Consider the following 19,032-nt stretch of genomic DNA (forward strand, 5'->3'; position numbering starts at 1 on the left):
TTTAGTTTTGAGTTACTATTGTATCGTAAAAGTAAACTTGAAAGGAATAAAGTTAATCTTGCATGATTGCCGTAAAGACTTTATCACCTGTTTTAAATAGTTAATAATACTAATATCATTATATCATACACAATTTACACTTTTTTCTATATGTAACTTATGTAATGTTTTAAATGTACTCCTGACATGACTGCGTAATAATTCAAACACGTTACTAATCACATATTATAGTTATCGTAGGTTTTCATTGTATCCCTGTCGATAGCAATTGAAGGTAATAAAATATGATGTAATATTCATTGTTAAGGGGAGGATTTAATCAATTACGTTTCGTTACTGGGACTCACTGTTGATCCTCTACATGCCAACACACCTTCGCAGCAGCTTTGTTTCATATCTTTTGCGTTCATTTTATTTTCCACATAGGATCTCCATTTCTTGAAATATTTTGATTCTAAATTGGGTCTCCTTATAATATTCAGTAAGAAAAGCATCTTAATATTATCAACTTGTTCTCTATGTGCTTCTATCATCGTTCTGTTTCTTTCGAGTAAGTGTCTGCCTTTATCGGTTGTTGATTTAGCGACTTTTGGTTTGCCCGTAAGTTGTTCCACCAATTGTCTCACAACTTCTTGTTGTTTTAGATCATCTGATCCATTGATATTTGTTGTCGCTGCGATATGCACAAGTGTAGAAAATCGATGGTAAAGCATGCACAAAAACTGGATGAGAAGAAGAAAACCAAATACGACTGCAAAGAGAACAGCTATTGGTACAATTGGAGTACGAGTACCGCCACAGTCGAATTGAATAGACAACGATTCCGTAAAGGAGTCTACCTGCGTCAGAGAAAACATAATAGTCACAAGGAAAGCATTTAGCATGTAAACAGCTAGACACACTTTGTTTCTTAACTCAATTAATTTCTTTTTATTGATGTCATCTTTTTTTTTGTTCGTTTTCAGCGGTTTAAGATAATTTTCGATAGTTTCCTTCCAAAATGTTATTTCTTCCGAATCAATCGGTTGACCTTCTTTTTGAGAAAAGGGGATAGATTCTAATTTTCCTGGTGTAACTGTCGTTCCTCCATTTGTCTCGTTTTCTGTTTGAGATACTTGTTCAGTTTTCTGACTTTCATCCCCTTTGATATCTTTTGTGTCTTGTTTTGTCTCGTTTCCAGTTTGAGATGTTTGTTTTACCGACTGACTTTCACCTATGATATCGCTTCGATTTCCATTTGTCTGGTTTTCAGCGAGAGATGCTTGATCTGTGGATTGACTTTCACTTATGACAACATTCGGATTTTCATTTATTTCGCTTCCATTTTGAAATGTTTGTTTAGCTGATTGAATTTCATCTGTGCTTTTGCAAGATAATGGTTGAGAATTTAATTCTTGGTTAGAAGCATTTCCACTCACAGGTTTATCTAAATAAAGAAATAAGTATTTTTCTTCAATTTGAATTTGTGTGCGTATTTAGAAGTATAAGATTTAAAAAAAAAACTAAGATTTATATCCTTGGTTAGAGGTATAGGGGGAGGGTTGAGATCTCACAAACATGGTTAACCCCGCCGCATTTTTGCGCCTATCCCAAGTCAGGAGCCTCTGGCCTTTGTTAGTCTTGTATTATTTTAATTTTAGTTTCTTGTGTACAATTTGGAAATTAGTATGGCGTTTATTATCACTGAACTAGTATATATTTGTTTAGGGGCCAGCTGAAGGACGCGGCCGGGTGCGGGAATTTCTCGCTACATTGAAGACCTGTTGGTGACCTTCTGCTGTTGTTTTTTGTTTTTTATTTGGTCGGGTTGTTGTTTCTTTGACACATTCCCCATTTCCATTCTCAATTTTATTGAATAACATCTTTTTTCTTCTTATGTTGTTTTTATGAATTTTTTTAAATGGATAGACAACCATACCTCATCAATTCTTTTGAATGATACATAACTTGAAACAATGCATGCAGTTTAGTATCATTAATGCAAGAGTGGCACATGAATTGTACACGAAAATATAACACTTAGATTTAAAATTAGTTGGCAACACGTGTACAGGAAAGGTTTTTTATTCGACATAAACAGAAATTTACACTTTAATCATGTATATTATTGGTCAAAAAGAATCCCCATTATTAAAAAACTTCTGCAAATCTTTCAATATTATGTTGGTTGATATAAATATAGATAGAAATTATTTGCTTAATTTAATGGAGTGAAGTCTGCAATGATTTAAATGGATATGTTTGAAATTTTTTATCTAAACAAATGTTTTACCCGATGGAATAAATTAAAAAAATTAATAAACACTTATGTGTAAGATATCTAGTAGGTACCTCATTGGCTTGTTTCATCATATCAAGGGATCATTTCAACACGCGGTCTATTTTGGGTATTTTGCAGTTTGAATCATTTCATGTAAGAAAACGACAACACAGGTAAATACTCAAATCAGACAAAGATACATTTTGTGAGCATTCGGCGAAATGCAAATGATATGTTCAACACACACAGCTAGCTACTTATGATAAATTTCCAACCCTTGGTATTCAGAAAATGTTTGCTAATATTAGTATCATATAGATTTTCTTTGATTTACTCAAAAAATGTTCATGACTTTTTATTGAATATTCAATTTAATCAAACAGTTCAGGTCACTGTAACAGTTATAATTTGAAATCGGTGACTAAAGTGTAATGAGACTAAAATTTGTTTTAAGGGAAATCATTGCTTGGGACTTTCGTTCTAAAAAAAAAAGACCACATGTGATGCCCACTTTAACAGTTTTGAATGCTATAAATTTAAATAAACAACGTATGAGAAACGTTCTCACCAAACAAACTAAAACTAATTGTAATTGTAAATAACCTACTCGTAGTCACATTGCTGCTTCTGTTTATTTCGCTGATCTTGTCAATTTTATTGAGCAAATTATTATGAATGAGGTCTTCCTTTGTGTAATCATTAGTTGGACAGAGAATGCAACTGGAAAACAAAACAAAGGTTCAAAGTCCAATGTATGAATTCTTGAAACAACTTGTGTGTGTAAAAACTTTGTTAAATATAAATATACATAGTACGCATCAGGAATATCTAACCAAGAAATCATAAAAGTATTATTCTCTTTAGTTTAAACATATTCATTTATAGTGGATTAGAATTGTTTTTTTCGACTAATATTAATCCCTTACCACTTTGCAGGTGCGAGTGCTTCTTTGTAGCGCTAATTAGCCTGATCTTTTTTCGAAATCTACAAGGGTGTCTTTAACGTGTAAGAAATATGGCTCTCTCTAAAAACGGGTTACCTATTTATCGTCTTCTTCCGACGGACTATTATTACTATTCTCTTTGCATATTTCGACAGTGCGTACACTTTGGGTAAAATTTGAAAGAAAAAATTGAGGTAAAATCTGTTTTTATCATATAAGGACAGTTATATCAACTCTCAATTTGCAGAATTACAACTAAAACTATCCTTGAACATGTCGTTCAGTTCCCATTATGAATTGACTGTTTAAGTTCGTGAACTAGGAATAGTAAAACTCTTTCATTGATTGCCATCTTGAACTATCAATACTTTTGTTTGTTTCGAATTCGAAACATATACTTGTTTTTTTCCAAATCGTGACGTGATTGATATTGAATAATAACCATTGTATGAAAAAAAGATATTACATTATCTCCTTGACAATACCAACATATTAGTTGATATTTAATTTACTTTTTTTGTGTGCATCTTATGTATTTGAAGATATTTTTCGTCAAATAATCGATCACAGACATCATGTGTTTCAATAACATGACGTCACATATTATATCGGTTTTTAGATATTCTAAAAATAACCGTGCGATATGCTTTTTGCCGGTCAATATGCTTTTTGCTATCCGCCGTTTTCTCTCTACCTTCGAAAATATATGTGACTTTCCCTAAACGAATCAAATTTGTTAAAATATACGAATTAATAATACTAAATAATAACCATTGTATGAAATCGATACCAGGATATAGCAGACTAAAAGAAGCATATTGACTGAGGAAAAAGTCCGAGATAGACATGCTTCTCTTTATCTATATAACGTCGTATTGACCGCAACCAAAGGCAACGATGGCTATATTATCAATCATTACATATTGCTTCAACAATGTTCCATTGTTTCCTTGTTAGAGTTGATGCGTTTCCCTGTGTTTTAGTTTGAAACCCAGATTTGTTTTCTCTCAATCTTTTTATGGCTTTTGTACAGCGGTATTCTACTGTTGCATTTTGTTATTGGCATTGAAATATCTGCCGGGATTATTCAGTTACTGCGAGTACAATTTGAACTTAGTGTCTTTTGTAATCATAATGCTATATACCACAAGTTAATATTTATTGACAACACAAGATATGAATGTGAATTAACAGATTATTGCATTTTTTAAAAGCATGATGAACTTTTTGTCACATATTGGCATAAATCATTCATTATTTGATATTATATATACATATTTTTAGTATTTACAAAATGTGTTTTAGCTCGAATACAGTATATGATTATAATATTAATTGTATATCAGTGCAGCTACATGAGAAACGAAATATAGAAATCGAGTTCGTGTTCTTTGAATCAATTATTTACCTCATGAAACTACCAAATTTACAAAAGTATCCTTTTTCTTCATTTTTTGTTCTTTCGGATTTTTTATTCTTAGATGTACTTTCCTTGGTGCTTTCTCGTGTTCCCCAAGATACATCATGCAGGTTGGCGATAGAGTACAAAAACATAAGCATAGACATAGATGGAATCGCCACAAAATACAAGATACCAGGCAGCAAGCAGAGAAATTCCTGAAAAAATCATACAAAACAATTTATAAATATAATGTAAGATATTGAAATTCAACGCTTTGAATCACAGGATTGTTTCTTTGATTGATTGCTGAACTTTTCGAAGTGATTACAAAGCTTCGTGATTCTATTTTATACACTTCCTAAGTTGTTATATTAAGGTAAATTGCTGAAAATGAAAATCGGCAAACTTCAATTAATAAGCGCATTTACACAGAGTGCCTGTCTTGAAATTTTAGTTCTTTCGACCGCATGAGGTCATAACTAACTGTTTATTCCTTCGACATTCATAAGAAGTGCTTTTTCAACCTTTATATTTCCTTCAGCTTCATTTGAAATCAATTTTTTTTTATGTAGACCGTACCTTGCCAATGCAAGTTAATTACTATCTATTTACATAAATAACAAGAACTGAGCGGTACATGCATGTGTTTATTGATGCAAGTTAATTGTTTTAAGAGAATTAAATATATTACAGTGGACATATCTAACACTTGCCTGAAAAAACTAGCAATGAAATTGAATTAGGTAACCCTTTTTCACCTAATTTTTACAGTTTCATTTCTTATATGGTGTTGTTACACGAATGACCTATGTTACGGGAGTGGTTGTGGTATCACACATATGCTTGACTTCTTTCCAAAATCAGTGGCCTCTTATTAAGTGGTCATTGGCTGTTGTTAGATACATTTGTGTACATAATTGTTTTTCACACATACAAAGCGGAGAGACTTCTTGTTCAAATTGGTAAAATTTTAATTTTGAGGCCCTTTTAAGCTTGCTATCTGGTATTTAGTGTATTGATAACATTGGAGTTCATACGGTGACCTATTGTTGCTAACTTCGTCATTTGGTCTTAAGTGAAAAGTTGTCTCATATGCAATCCTACTTCATCTTCCTTATTTTGTACCTGAACCTTTTGCAAGAGGTTCAACATTGCGTAAGAGTGCTCGATGCAAATGATAGGCTTACATAAAGAAAATTTCAATCCTCTAATTGGATATGAACTGTTGTAAATAAATCATAATTTCTTTATTGTTGGAACACGACAAGTTTCGAAATATATTCATTTTGTTCTTTGAAAATTGCACTTCTTGTAAGTGTTCTCTTACACATCCATTAACAGACTTTCCTATTTGTAAAATTAGGACAACATACTAATAAATACTATGTCGATTTTACGTGAGTTATGGAGGCTTCTATGATACTTAGGTTGCTAAAAGGTTAGGAACAAATATGAGAATGGAGAATATCTTGATTATAAATGGACATAGATACACTAAAACGTTCTTATCCTGTTCACTCACCTTAGATTTATTCAAAAATATTTGATAATGCATGAATCATTTCAAAACTCTATATGTTTATACTTCTGATATGCTGTTTTGTATAATGATTAAAGCGTCAGAAATGCTTTGACCCCTACAAAGTGTGTGTGTTCATGTTCAAACATACTACTTCGTTGTAAATTAGATAATTATTGCAGAATAATGATTCTCGTATAGTGATTTGGCACTGAATTCGGGGTTTGGATGTCTTTATTAACCTCACACCTTGTCATGACCTAGACTAACTAAGAATGTATTGTATGCTGATATGTTTGTGTCCTAAATGATTATTTATTCAATATTTTGATGATTTTATCTTGCATCCTTTTTAAATGTATTCAGTTTTATCACATTGACTTTTATTGTTATGTTTATGCAGGTTCATTTTTGATTAAATAACTAAATCTCCTTACCTTTGGATGGAGTAAAGCAGATACAACAAATACACCAACAACAAACATAATAAATATTGTAGTAGTTGAACAAAATCCCTCTTCTACGGCATCCCTAATGACGCCAATAAGTACAATCAACATCACTACAGCATATATACAGGAAAGAACGGCTGCAAACTGAAGCTATAACAAATTGTTTCAGTAATTGTCAAATATATAACAGTATCATGTTACTCCTTGAGAACAATAGACAATAATAATCAGGTAAACATCATATTTGTTCATATACGACCCCAAATGATAGGAAGTTATCAGGGAATTTATATTGGTTATATTGACTGGTTTTTTTTATGATATCAGTATATCATGTGTAAGGACCTGCCATTTTTCCCTTTAATTTTACAAAAACTATTGCTAAATTGACACTCCCCAATTCAAAGTTCACGCTTCTCACTTCTAAGATTGACTGAAGAACTTGGAAATGAAAAATTAAAAATTAAAACACAAATTTATCAGTAGATATATACTTATGTGTATTTACGCAGATAAACTCAGTTACTTCGTTACTATTAATGTCTGCATTTGACCATGTGACTTTTTGTGTTTATTTTTTTCTCTTATATATGACATTGCCCTGTCCTTATACATTTTTTCTATTGTGTTATTGTTCTATTAAGAATTTTGTTCTTTAGTCTTTCATATTGCAAATGTTTTACCTATATGTCCTTTTATGTCTCTTTTATACATTATGACGTTGTTCTTTTCTCAGAAGAAATACACAACTATCCCATGGACAAGCGACACGAAGGAAATTTAAACTCCTAATTTACTTACGGCATATCTTCTACATTATGCAGAAGATGTGCCTTGAGAATTATAGACTATTATTTTCATACATTGAACGACAAAACTATTTTATATTTATATCTGTGTTCCGTTAATATTCTGACATTAAAAGTGCGATTCTACTCAAGAGCCATGTTCAGATCCCCATTCGGTCCCAATGCTTAAAATCTTTTAATAATTCATTGGTTGATTAAACATTTATCAATTAAATTCAAAAATAAGAAAACCATCAACGAGGCTGTTAAAGTTGATTTATGACTTTTTGTGCTTCTGTGTTTAATGATTGTTTTATTTATTGTTATTAAAATACTTAAGGTACATTTTTTCATTAATTTTCATGATATTCTCGTATTCTTGTCTTTTATAATGTGCTTTGTCTATATGCCATTTGGTTACTTCGAAAACTTGTTTGTTGCTTGGTTTCATTTTTGCTCTTTGCTTTGTGTTCATGTCTTTTTATGTTTCTTTGTTACATATTTGACGTGGCTCTGTACATGCTGTACTTAAAAATTCCATCATTGTGTTATTGTACTGTGGTTTTTGTAATAATGTCTTTAATTTTTGCTAATATGCTTGGTATAAATTCCATTTTGTGCTCCTGTGTTACACTTTTGTATGTTTTTGTGGGTGTTTTTTATTGTCTAAAATTATAACACAATGTTAACTGCTGTATTTGTGACAATTTTACTTTTTATGTCTGGTTGTTTTGTTCACACATCGTTGTCAATACACTAGTTATGGAATTGCAACTGTTATAAAAGTGAGAGGTTTAGCTAGCTATGAAACCAGTTAAAATCCATCATTTTCAACTTAATAAAATACCAGTACCAAGTGGGGAATATGACAGTTGTTATGTGTTTTTGCTTTTGGTTTTCCCATTTGATTAGGGACTTTCCGTTTTGGATTTTCCTCGTAGTTCAAAATTTTTGTGATTTTACTTTTAACATAGAATTAAGTATGTTTGATTTTGATACTGTCTTAAGCAGCAAAAATATCAGTCTAGTTCGCAAGGTCGAGCTAGTATTCGAGCTGATGAAGTGAGTAACAAAACATAAAATGTCATTATTGTGTTTGTTTAAGAGTTTGACATAAAATGAATTAATTAATAAAAATAAAAACCATTTACCAGTACAAAACGTTTCAATAGCTGTTTTTTGAATGATTGAAACGTGCATTTCGTTGTTAAATTCATGCTAATGTAGATGAACGGGCAATTATGTAACAGTGATGCGTGAAATCATTGCCTCATATTTTCAAGTACCCATTCCTCTCCATTACCTTAACAAATATTAAGCAATATGATCAACGAAAACATGTAGAAATACTCGAAAAACGTGTATGCTCGTGTTTGTATGTTAATGAATTTTATTGCATCAACTTTTTTCTAAAACTTCCAAATGAAACTTTATTGTTTATGTGTATAACACACATTGCTGCTTTTCAAATTTGTACATGTTTGGCTTTATAAATATTTTGATATGAGCGTCAATGACGAGTCTTATGTAGACGAAACGCGCGCCTTGCGTACTAAATTATAGTCCTGGTACAGTACTTTTGATAACTATTGACCTAAGAGTGAATGGCAATTAGCTTATTAGCATGTTATATTTAAAATAATTAGCATTCCCTTTTTAACGTTTTTCCTTTATTTTTAAGTAATTTGATGAACTGTGATATGCTTTTTGGTATATTGGCCCTTACGGCAAAATTATGTAACAATGAAAATTAAAAAAAAATATATGTTCATCTTAATACTTTATGTTTACACAAATACCATTATTTCCAAACTCGCAATCAAAATAGACCTATTTTCGTGCCTTTATTTTTATACATTTACCTGTCTTTCTGAAGATGCATATAAGCACATAAGCAGAAATAAAATCACTGGAATTAGATTCAGAATCAGAGCAAGCCAAGGTGGAATGGATCCAAATCCCACTAGAATTGCTCCTAGTATAATCATGAAGATTGTTCCTGGTGTCAATAACGTTGAACCAAAAAGCAATGCTTGGTAGAGGATATAAAGAGAAGATATATTTTCGTTCTTCGTAACATTTTTGTAATCGAGTAAAAGATCAAGTATGTTTGCCATTGTAGAAGGTGTCCAGCGGCGTCGTTGTTTAAAAAAATCATAAAATCCCTCTGGTGCATATGTGTAAGAATCAGATTCTGCACAATATTCGACTTTCCAACCTTGCTTCAGTAAAAGTGTGCATAACCACCTGTCTTCTCCTATTAAGGGGAATAATTTAATTTATTGTTGCAAAATATGCAATGTCTAAAATTCTGTGTAAGTTCATCAAGATTATATAAAAAAAGATTTGAATAAACTCATCGAATTGATTAGAAAGTAATAGAGAAACAAATGAAATGAATGACGTTTAATGTTAGTGATAATTTTCATTATATTTGAGTGTTCCTTGTGAAGGCTAATCCAAATAAATGCTTGGATCCATGCAACAAGAAGTGTTATTTCATTTTTTCGCGATAGTTGAAGTGTTTGTATTCTGATATATGATTTTAGTTTAAACATATTTATTTATAGTGGATTGGGAAACAAGTTTTACAACTTATATTAATCCCTTTCCACTTTGCGGGTGCGAGTGCTGCCTTGTAGCAGCATTAGCCTACTCTTTTTCGAAATCTACAAGGGTGTATTTAACGTGCAAGAGATATGGCTCTCTCTTAACACGGGTCAGCCATTTATCGTCCCCGTCCGACGAACTATCATAGTTTCCTCAAGACCATACTCGCAAGGGTGTCAAGGGAGAGCCGAAAATTGAGTTCCTGAAATTTTCATCCCAAACGGGAATCGAACCAGGAACCTTTGTGTTAGTAGTCCGATGCGCTAACCACTACACCACGGCCCTCTTGGTTTTGAGAAGATATTTGTCAGAAAAAGACGACTTATAGATAGTATGGAACTTATGTTATTCATGTTGGATAATGGCTAAAAGTAACTTTATTCCAAAATTAAGTTGGTGTGGCACGATCTCCATTGCGACAACTATCAACCCAATTCCGAAATGAAGTGGATGCATAAAGTAGGGGGGAAAATATTAAACTCTTTCACAGGCAAAACAACCCAAACATGTAAATCATAAGGACATTCTCCTCTATGTTCACTTATCAAATATAATTCATTTATTATGCATAAAAAGATTCACATTTGGCATATTTTTTTTTTGATAATTGTATACTTCGATATGAATTCAATATCAGGAAAACTTTTTTCTGTGTCTTTACTTGTTTGGCTTTATAAATATTTCGATTTCAGCGTCACTGATGAGCCTTATGATTACGAAACGCGCGTCTAGCGTACATAATTGTAATCCTGGTACTTTTGATAAATATAACAAATGGGAAACACGCATTGTGTCTTCGTAGTTCATAATTTAATGAAACTAGAAAAAGAAACGGGACATTTCATTGTCTTGTTAGAATAACAAATGATCCGTGAATATCAATATCTGTATTCTTCAATTAAAATATGCAATTGAAATTCCTAATATCAACCGAGGAATTTTGTATTTAATCTTTGCTAATATAGTTCATAGAGCAAATATCACTCGACATTGAACGCATAAACAAAAACTTAACATCTTAAACAAATAAAAAAAATAATGCTTACATGTACATTAAAATACACCCCTTATAATTTTATATTTTTGTCAAATGAGCGATGTCATTAAGAAGCCGTATTTTCAAATGACTAAGCGCAGTACTTTCGTATTGTATTGAAAGTAGGAATATTGTGCGAAAACATTGACTTACATAAAACTTATGAATTATTGAAGAATACCGAATGATTCTCCTGTAAGATATAATATTGTCCTGTGAAAAAAGTCCACGTGGACAGTTCTTCCTTGACATTTGGTATTTAATAATGTCCATTGCCATGGAATGGTGTCCCTTAACAGTACAGATTTTAACTGCTAGCAATATGAAATAGTGTCCACTCACAGGACAAGTTTTCATAGTTGTTACTATTAAATGTGTCCTCCAAGGGAAATAATACAATAGTCATTACAAAGTTTCTATTATACTTATAAAATATGAAGGATTGATGAGAAATTGATCAATTTAAGTTCTTAGAAATTCCCAGCAAATGGTAATGACAATGAAATGATAATAATTAAAGAAGTGTAAAATCAAATTTGAAGAACTTTACTATATTTATAATGTCAGAGAAGAAAGCAATGGAAAGTCCATTGCCATAAAATAGTGTCTCCTAAGTGGACAGCATTTTACATGTGCAGTTGTGAAAAATGGTCCTTCAACAGAAAATATTGTCGTAGTGAATGTTATTAAATTGTTATTTTTTTTAATACATGAGGCCGTTAGTTTTCTCGTTTGAATTGTTTTACATTGTCTTATCGGGGCCTTTCATAGCTGATTATGCGGTATGGGCTTTGCTCATTGGTGAAGGCCGTACGGTGACCTATAGTTGTAAATGTTTGTGTCATTTTGGTCTTTTTGTGGGTAGTTGTCTCATTGACAATCATACCACATCTTTTTTTATATGTTATTAGATTGTGTTCTCCAAGGAAAATAAAACTGAACATCATCTGTTACTTTTTTAAGTTTGAATTATACATGAACATGTATATAATAACACCTTATGTTTGTGGCATAACATCGTGGCCACAAGTTATTTGTTTTCTGTTTATTATTAAATTTATATTTAGATCGGTTTTGCTACATCTTGTGATCAATTGTATATGGCAATCGCCAATGGCAGTCAGCAGGGTTAAAGCACATCAGTTGTTTGACCTCTTAGTCAAATGCGTTTTGTTAAAATATACTTTTTCATTTTTTTGGTCTTTTGGAAAATGTTGTATGTGCTGTATTTAGACCCTTCTACAACAAAATTTGTTTTACATGCACACGTATAAAAATTGCGGTTTTTATCCAATGCAATCATTGGTTTGAACGTAGTTTTCAATTTAGACTCGATTATATTAAAAAATATAGATATGAAGATAAGGATGGTATGAGTGCCAATGAGACCATTTTTATGTCAAAGTAACAATTAATTCAAGTTCGAAATAAAAATGAAAATGCGTCCAGTAATAACAAGGCAATGGGAATGATTTAATACTTTAACCGTTTCACAAAATGCCCTGGCGGACACAATGTCCTGTGGAAAAAATGTCCACCTGGACAATATTATGGTAGTGAATAATGTCCATGAACAATCCTGAGGACATGTTTTCATAGAAAATTGTGTCCTTGGCACATTTAAATAAGTAAATATTGTCAAAAATGTGTCCGGTGGACATTTTGCATTGATTAAATCCTACACTCCCTCAAGTAGTACCTATCGTTGGTTGAGTGAAATACTGGTCCTTGTTATAATCGTATCAGAGTGGTTTTTATATGTTTTGCGTTTTCAATTTCTTTTGCCTCGTCTATTGCTCACCCAAAATTCAATGTCATAATGTGAATCTGGTGCATTAAACAAAATTTATTATCATCTCGTTTGTTAGTTGAGATATGAAAATTTCCCTGGCGTTTTGAATTTATTGTTTGTTGTTTACGCTTGGTTTCACTTGTTATTGGTTATAATTATACTAGGAAATGATATACTAGTAATTATCACTTACCTTGGTCATATTGTATATAATCTTTTGGTTCTGTCGATACAGTTGTATAAGTTTCTAGCACATCAGGATCTATAATTGCAGCCCCACGGAATAAACTAAAGCAACCAGGGCTACAAAGTACACACCCAGTAACATGTTCTGTTGCCTTTTGCAACCAATGACTTATTGCATATTCAAACTTCTGGTACCACACCATTGGACCTAAGAAAACGAAATATAAAAAAGAATTATTCAAGACTATCAAAGAAGTTTGTGTTAATACCGGCCGACACAGCAGTTCAAAATGTGGTTGTGGTATGCCGTAATTACTAAATGAGCGTTCTTAAGAATTTAGAATTAATCTACTATCAATTCCGTGCTCTTTACATTGAGTCATATAGTAAACAGATATATCATAAATACACAGTGTAATGCCTCTTCTGATCATTTACCATCCCTACTGTGTATCGGTTGCCTACACTATTAAAATAAACAGTAAACTATCGTTTCATATAGGTTTCTAGACGATGTAGCTGCGAGTCCTCTCAGATCTGTACCCATTGGTTTTTTTTATGTTGTTGGGAAGTGCAAGTACACGGTCACGTCCATGTCTGTTTTTTTATACGTCTTTCCATTTGAATCAATCTGATGAGTGAAGCCTTTTTCAATGATTTTGTAGTTCGTTCTTATGTTGTGCTGTTACACTTCTGTTCCAACAGGTTATGGGAGGTCGGGATCCCGCTAACATGTTCCTCGTTCATTCTTTGTACATTAACTAGGCTCTCGGATTTTTTGTTAAAATTTCTCATTGTTGAAGGCAGTACGGTGACCTATAGCTGTTAATTTCTGTCTATATGCCATTTGGTTACTTCGAAAACTTGTTTGTTGCTTGGTTTCATTTTGGCTCTTTGCTTTGTGTTCATGTCTTTTTATGTTTCTTTGTTACATATTTGACGTGGCTCTGTACATGCTGTACTTAAAAATCCATCATTGTGTTATTGTACTGTGGTTCAATATTTCTGTGTCATTTTGTCTCCTATGGAGAGCTGTCTCTTGGCAATGATCGTTCCACAATCTAATTTTATATTCTAACATAATAAGATATAAAGACAATATAAAAAATGCTCTTCATAACATTCTCGATCACCTTTTTATTAAATGCTCTGTAACAACTCCCAAACCCAATAAAATTTTCAAATCTGCCAAGAAATGAAATTAACCCAAATGTTTACATTATTCCTCTTTCCTGAACTATTTGCATTTTATTATCAATTGTCACGATATTTACTACCATTTTAGTAAGATAAGTGGATTCTTACCTCTTCCAGAAAATTCTAAAATTCCTAATTTATTGTTTCATTTCAAAAAGTAAAAGTAAAAGTTTGAAAACGAAAGCATGGTTATTTCATAGAAGTAAACATTTTCAGCGCAACCGATCAAACTTGAGAACACTTTCTTTTGATCATATTTTTCCAGGAAAGGGTTGACAAAATATCATTCATGTGCGTTTAAATTTCAATCTACAGAACAAGATTATTACTGTCCTTGTTAAAAATTTTACAGCCCTGTCAGGCACTATCTGTAGAGTTTAAAAATATTCATGAAATATCTTTCAACCATGATTTGTTATAACTTCCAGTACAGATATGAAAAAATGGATTTTATGTGACATCGATTTGCTGTACAATATTTTTGGATTTATTATTTTAAATTAAAAAATATCTCCCCGGTGAGTATGTAAAAAAATGTTCGAATTAGCTAACACCGCGATATAGCTTGTTGTGTTAATTCAGCGTAAAGCAACTCACAATAAACCAAATCCCTCGCGAATAGCTCTGATTCCTTGATCCGGATTTAGCTATAATAAATGTTTGTCCTTTTAAGTCTATAGCTCTACGTCTGTTTCAGAATGAAACTATAAAATGAATTATTTTGTAGGGGAACATAAGTGCTTCAAATATATGAAACGTAAGTATATTGACTTTTAAATCTAAAACAAATGACAAATTAGATTTAAAAACATAACAAACAAAGACTGAGATGAGGGCATGAAGATACAATGGCGCTATATCGAGTTCGTCAACAAGGGAAGCTTTTCGAACTATAAATTGTTCATTCGCCATGCATATTCACACTAATTTAAAACAACTCAGTCGGGATTACGATAGAAAATTTCGAACATTAAAGATTAAAGTTATATAGCTATCATGGTAGATAAAGATTTGAGGCTGCGATACCATGTCGCTAGTCAAAACAATATCTTTAAAGATGTCATTCAATAGATATAAGAAGATGTGGTGTGAGTGCCAATGAGACAACTCTTCATCCGAATAACAATTTAAAAAGTAAACCATTATAGGTTAAAGTACGGCCTTTAACACGGAGCCTTGGCTCACACCGAACAACAAGCTATAAAGGGCCCCAAAATTACTAGTGTAAAACCATTCAAACGGGAAAACCAACGGTCTAATCTATATAAACAAAACGAGAAACACGTATATATTACATAAACAAACGACAACTACTGTAACCTTATTTTGAATACAATCTGATCTGATTCAAATCTAGGAACGCATGATTTAATTCGGTAACAATTCTTAACGAACACTAACCGATAATGAAAATTAAGAAAGAAAATCCATCTTTCGTAAAAAGAAATGTTCATGTAGTAATGTAAAGATAGTTATTTTGAATCTGATGAATTTTAGCACTTGTGAATAATTTTTGAAATGAAAATCATATAATTAGTTAGGTTTGTGTTGTTGGTACTCATATACCTGATCCTATTGGATGAATTCTTCCACAAGCTGCTCCAACCAGATGTGATTTTTTCATCCGTCGCACTAAACTAAGGACCGCTTCCGGTTCAAAATCGACATCTCCGTCAAGAGCCAAAATGTAGGAATGTTCTGCCAATTTCAGCATTTCTGATTCCTTAAATCTCTTAACATCATGGGCATTTCCAATGAATGAATTTACCATATTTTTCTTCACTTCTTGTTCCAATTTCCATTTAAGAATATAATACATATACATAACCTGTAAATAAACTTATCAATAAATCGGATAAAAAAATATGGTGCTGATACTATAAACGACTGTTTTATAAGTAGTTATCCCTATGAGACTAGACCACCTTTTCCCCATAGACCCAATGTTAAAGCCGCCGTTTTGTTTGCGGAGGGAATTTTCGATAAGGGTCAAGTGGTCATTTTTTTGTATTAGTAATATAATTAAGGAAATGTTGTGTTTTCTTAATTAATAATTAATTGTGACAATTAATAATATAATTAAGTTTATTGATTAATTTTAATCAATATTTAGTGATGACAATGGTTCAAATTTAATAAATATTATTGATTTATATCTACTCTTGTAGCGCGAGTATTAGGGTTTGACCAAATCAATTAATGAAGACAAAACCTTTAGTTTGTTGATGACCAGTGAAAGAATAAACAGTATGCTATCTTTTGTGGAAAAACAATACGTATACCCTTGAAAACAGCGGACGTATTCCAAAATATTTTCTTCAACTTTGTCAAATTTAAAATGACCTACTTAATGAACCTTACATTCAATGTTTACATGAGTATATAAATAGATGTTTGTATACATATTTTATTTTTTTTAAGATTGAAAAATTCTGTTTTTGATTGTGAAAGTCGTGAATAAATAAACATAGTATGTAGGGTCAATGAAATACTTATTTCAATCCGATTTTTCTCTTTTAATTAAGACTAAATAAACAAAGAAAATACACGCATGTATGTGAATGCGGCTCTAGTTGAGGTTATTTAACTAATAGCGGATGTTTGGTGCTTGAAATTTCCCGTCTTTTAGTATATAATATAAAGTTTGTCTGGTCCCCCGAAAAACTAGCAGGATTTGATGGAATGTGGAAGATTTCCTTTAGATATTTCTCCAATGCAGACATGTTGTGAATACAAATATTAAAATGGATACAATGAAATTAGTGTAATATTATTAAGGACAAGTCTTCCTCTTGTATATCTTCGTCAGTGTCCTCTTCATCATCCTCATCGTCTCTATCCTCAGTATCAGTATTCGTTTCAAAGTAATCATCATCAAATATTTCATTAAATTGATGTCCATTTTTCATGAGAATACGCCGAATGTGAGTTTAGTTATCTGTATTGTTTTCAACAACATCCTATACACAGCCAAATTTTGCTCACGTGAATTTCACGTGAATCTCATTTCACGTGAATTTCACATGAATTTCACATTAATTTCACATGAATTTCACGTGAAGTGATTTCACGTGAAATTCACGTTAACTTTTCACGTGAATTTCATGTGAAGAGATTTCACGTGGAATTCACATTAAATTTTCACATGAATTTCATGTGAAATTATTTCACATGAATTTCATGTGAAATTATTTCACATGAATTTCACGTAAAATTTTCACGTGAATTTCACGTGAAAAAATATAAATGGTTTCTAAGTTATAAAAAATTAAATCAAAATCAAAAATTTTGTCAACATCTCATACCTTGTATTTATGTATCATATATTCGCTTGGAATCTCAATTAAATTTAAAAATTTATATTTTCACGTGAAATTCACGTGAATATTTCACATTAAATTCACGTTAAAAAAATCATGTTAAATTCACGTGAAAAATTTCACATTAAATTCATGTGAACAATTTCATCAGAAATAAACATGAATCAAAACCCCTGTGAAATTTATGTTTCATTTTATCTGAATTAAACCATGAGTTCATAAGAGAAATTTGAATTTATTGAGTTAGTTTTTTGCAATATATAAATGAAAACAAATTCACATGAAATTTACACATACTATTGTTCATTTCAATTTTGCAGAAGTGAATCATTTCAAAGCTGTTATTCTTTGTGTCTAAAGATGTACATAAAAGAAGGACATAGAACCAATGTTAATGGTTAATATTTATCATTTTTAAGCATGAATTATCTCCCTTGATAGTGAATTAAATGCAACTACAAAAATATGTTGGTCTTTAAATATATATTTTTATCACTGTTTATATTAACTATCTCTAGTAGAATCACAAAAATGGAATTTTGTATACACATGTGTAACTCTCATTTGAATTTCAAATTCATAGATGCATATATTATAGTGATGGACTAATTGATTTAGTAGTAGTGTTTCTATAATTATTAATTTGTAAATTTAATTACTTTCACACATCTAATATCTTCTTTACTTTTAAACTTTTAAAAAATGAAAGTAACTCCACCTTATGAAATAGATACTAGCTGTTACTGTAAATAGATCATTTACTTCCGAAAAATGAGTTATCTCCCTTTTTTTTTACTGTGCATGAAACTTTTCCTCAAACTATTAAATTTAGGTAAAAAAAAATTGTGAGCAATTTCAATCTGCACAGTAGTTAAACATTAAATAGTACATGTGAATAAAAACAGTAAGCATACTAAGAAAAGAGTTTTATATGTACTATACTTTGTCAATAAATGTAAATTAATTTGAATGTATATTAATTTTTGAAGTTTCTATATTTAAAGTGCAGTATAAAACTGCTATGTTTTCACAAATTATATATATCAAAAATGTCTGATTCAACATGAATTATAAAAGTGGCGAATGTTAATAACTTAATCCCTTAACCAAATTTAAAGGAAGAAAAAATATCATATCAAGGATTGTTTGTGTATTGACTAGATAGCAATTTATTTGTTTGTACCCTTTCCAAATATTCCATACTGTTTTTTATACTGTAAAATATTTCTCAATTTCCCTAAAGAGTTGATGAGTTATCCGGGTTTGTCAAACAATGGGGAAAATTTAAACTAAAACATGTAAAAAGCTTTATCTTTATTTAGTTTTTATATTTTTTGGTATTAAATATTAGGTATATTTTAAGTAGTTTATTTAGGATTGTCCTTATTACTCTGGAAAAGGTTAATGTAAAATTTTGAGTGTCCCCATTCTTATGGGAATTATTTTCCAATCAATGTAGGAAAATAGTTACAGAAAAAAAAGGCAAAGTAAATAAAGTTGCAATAATTGACGGATATGGGTCAAGG

At 31.2% G+C, this 19,032-nt stretch overlaps 1 protein-coding gene across 1 annotated transcript in view; it reads right to left on the reverse strand.

Annotated features, from left to right (window-relative positions):
* Positions 1–323: 323 nt before the first annotated feature.
* LOC134688140 (chitin synthase chs-2-like) overlaps positions 324–19,032 on the reverse strand; it is a 41,908-nt gene continuing 23,199 nt past the window's right edge. The window contains exons 4-11 of the mRNA XM_063548613.1: positions 15,955–16,014; positions 15,753–15,918; positions 12,997–13,197; positions 9,228–9,622; positions 6,563–6,727; positions 4,613–4,821; positions 2,868–2,980; positions 324–1,426 (exon numbers count right to left, since the gene is read on the reverse strand). Of these exons, the coding sequence (XP_063404683.1) occupies positions 324–1,426; positions 2,868–2,980; positions 4,613–4,821; positions 6,563–6,727; positions 9,228–9,622; positions 12,997–13,197; positions 15,753–15,918; positions 15,955–16,014 (2,412 nt within the window). The remainder of the gene's footprint in view (positions 1,427–2,867; positions 2,981–4,612; positions 4,822–6,562; positions 6,728–9,227; positions 9,623–12,996; positions 13,198–15,752; positions 15,919–15,954; positions 16,015–19,032) is intronic.

The sequence above is a fragment of the Mytilus trossulus genome, chromosome 10 (assembly GCF_036588685.1).
Source record: "Mytilus trossulus isolate FHL-02 chromosome 10, PNRI_Mtr1.1.1.hap1, whole genome shotgun sequence".
Lineage (NCBI taxonomy): Eukaryota > Metazoa > Mollusca > Bivalvia > Mytilida > Mytilidae > Mytilus > Mytilus trossulus.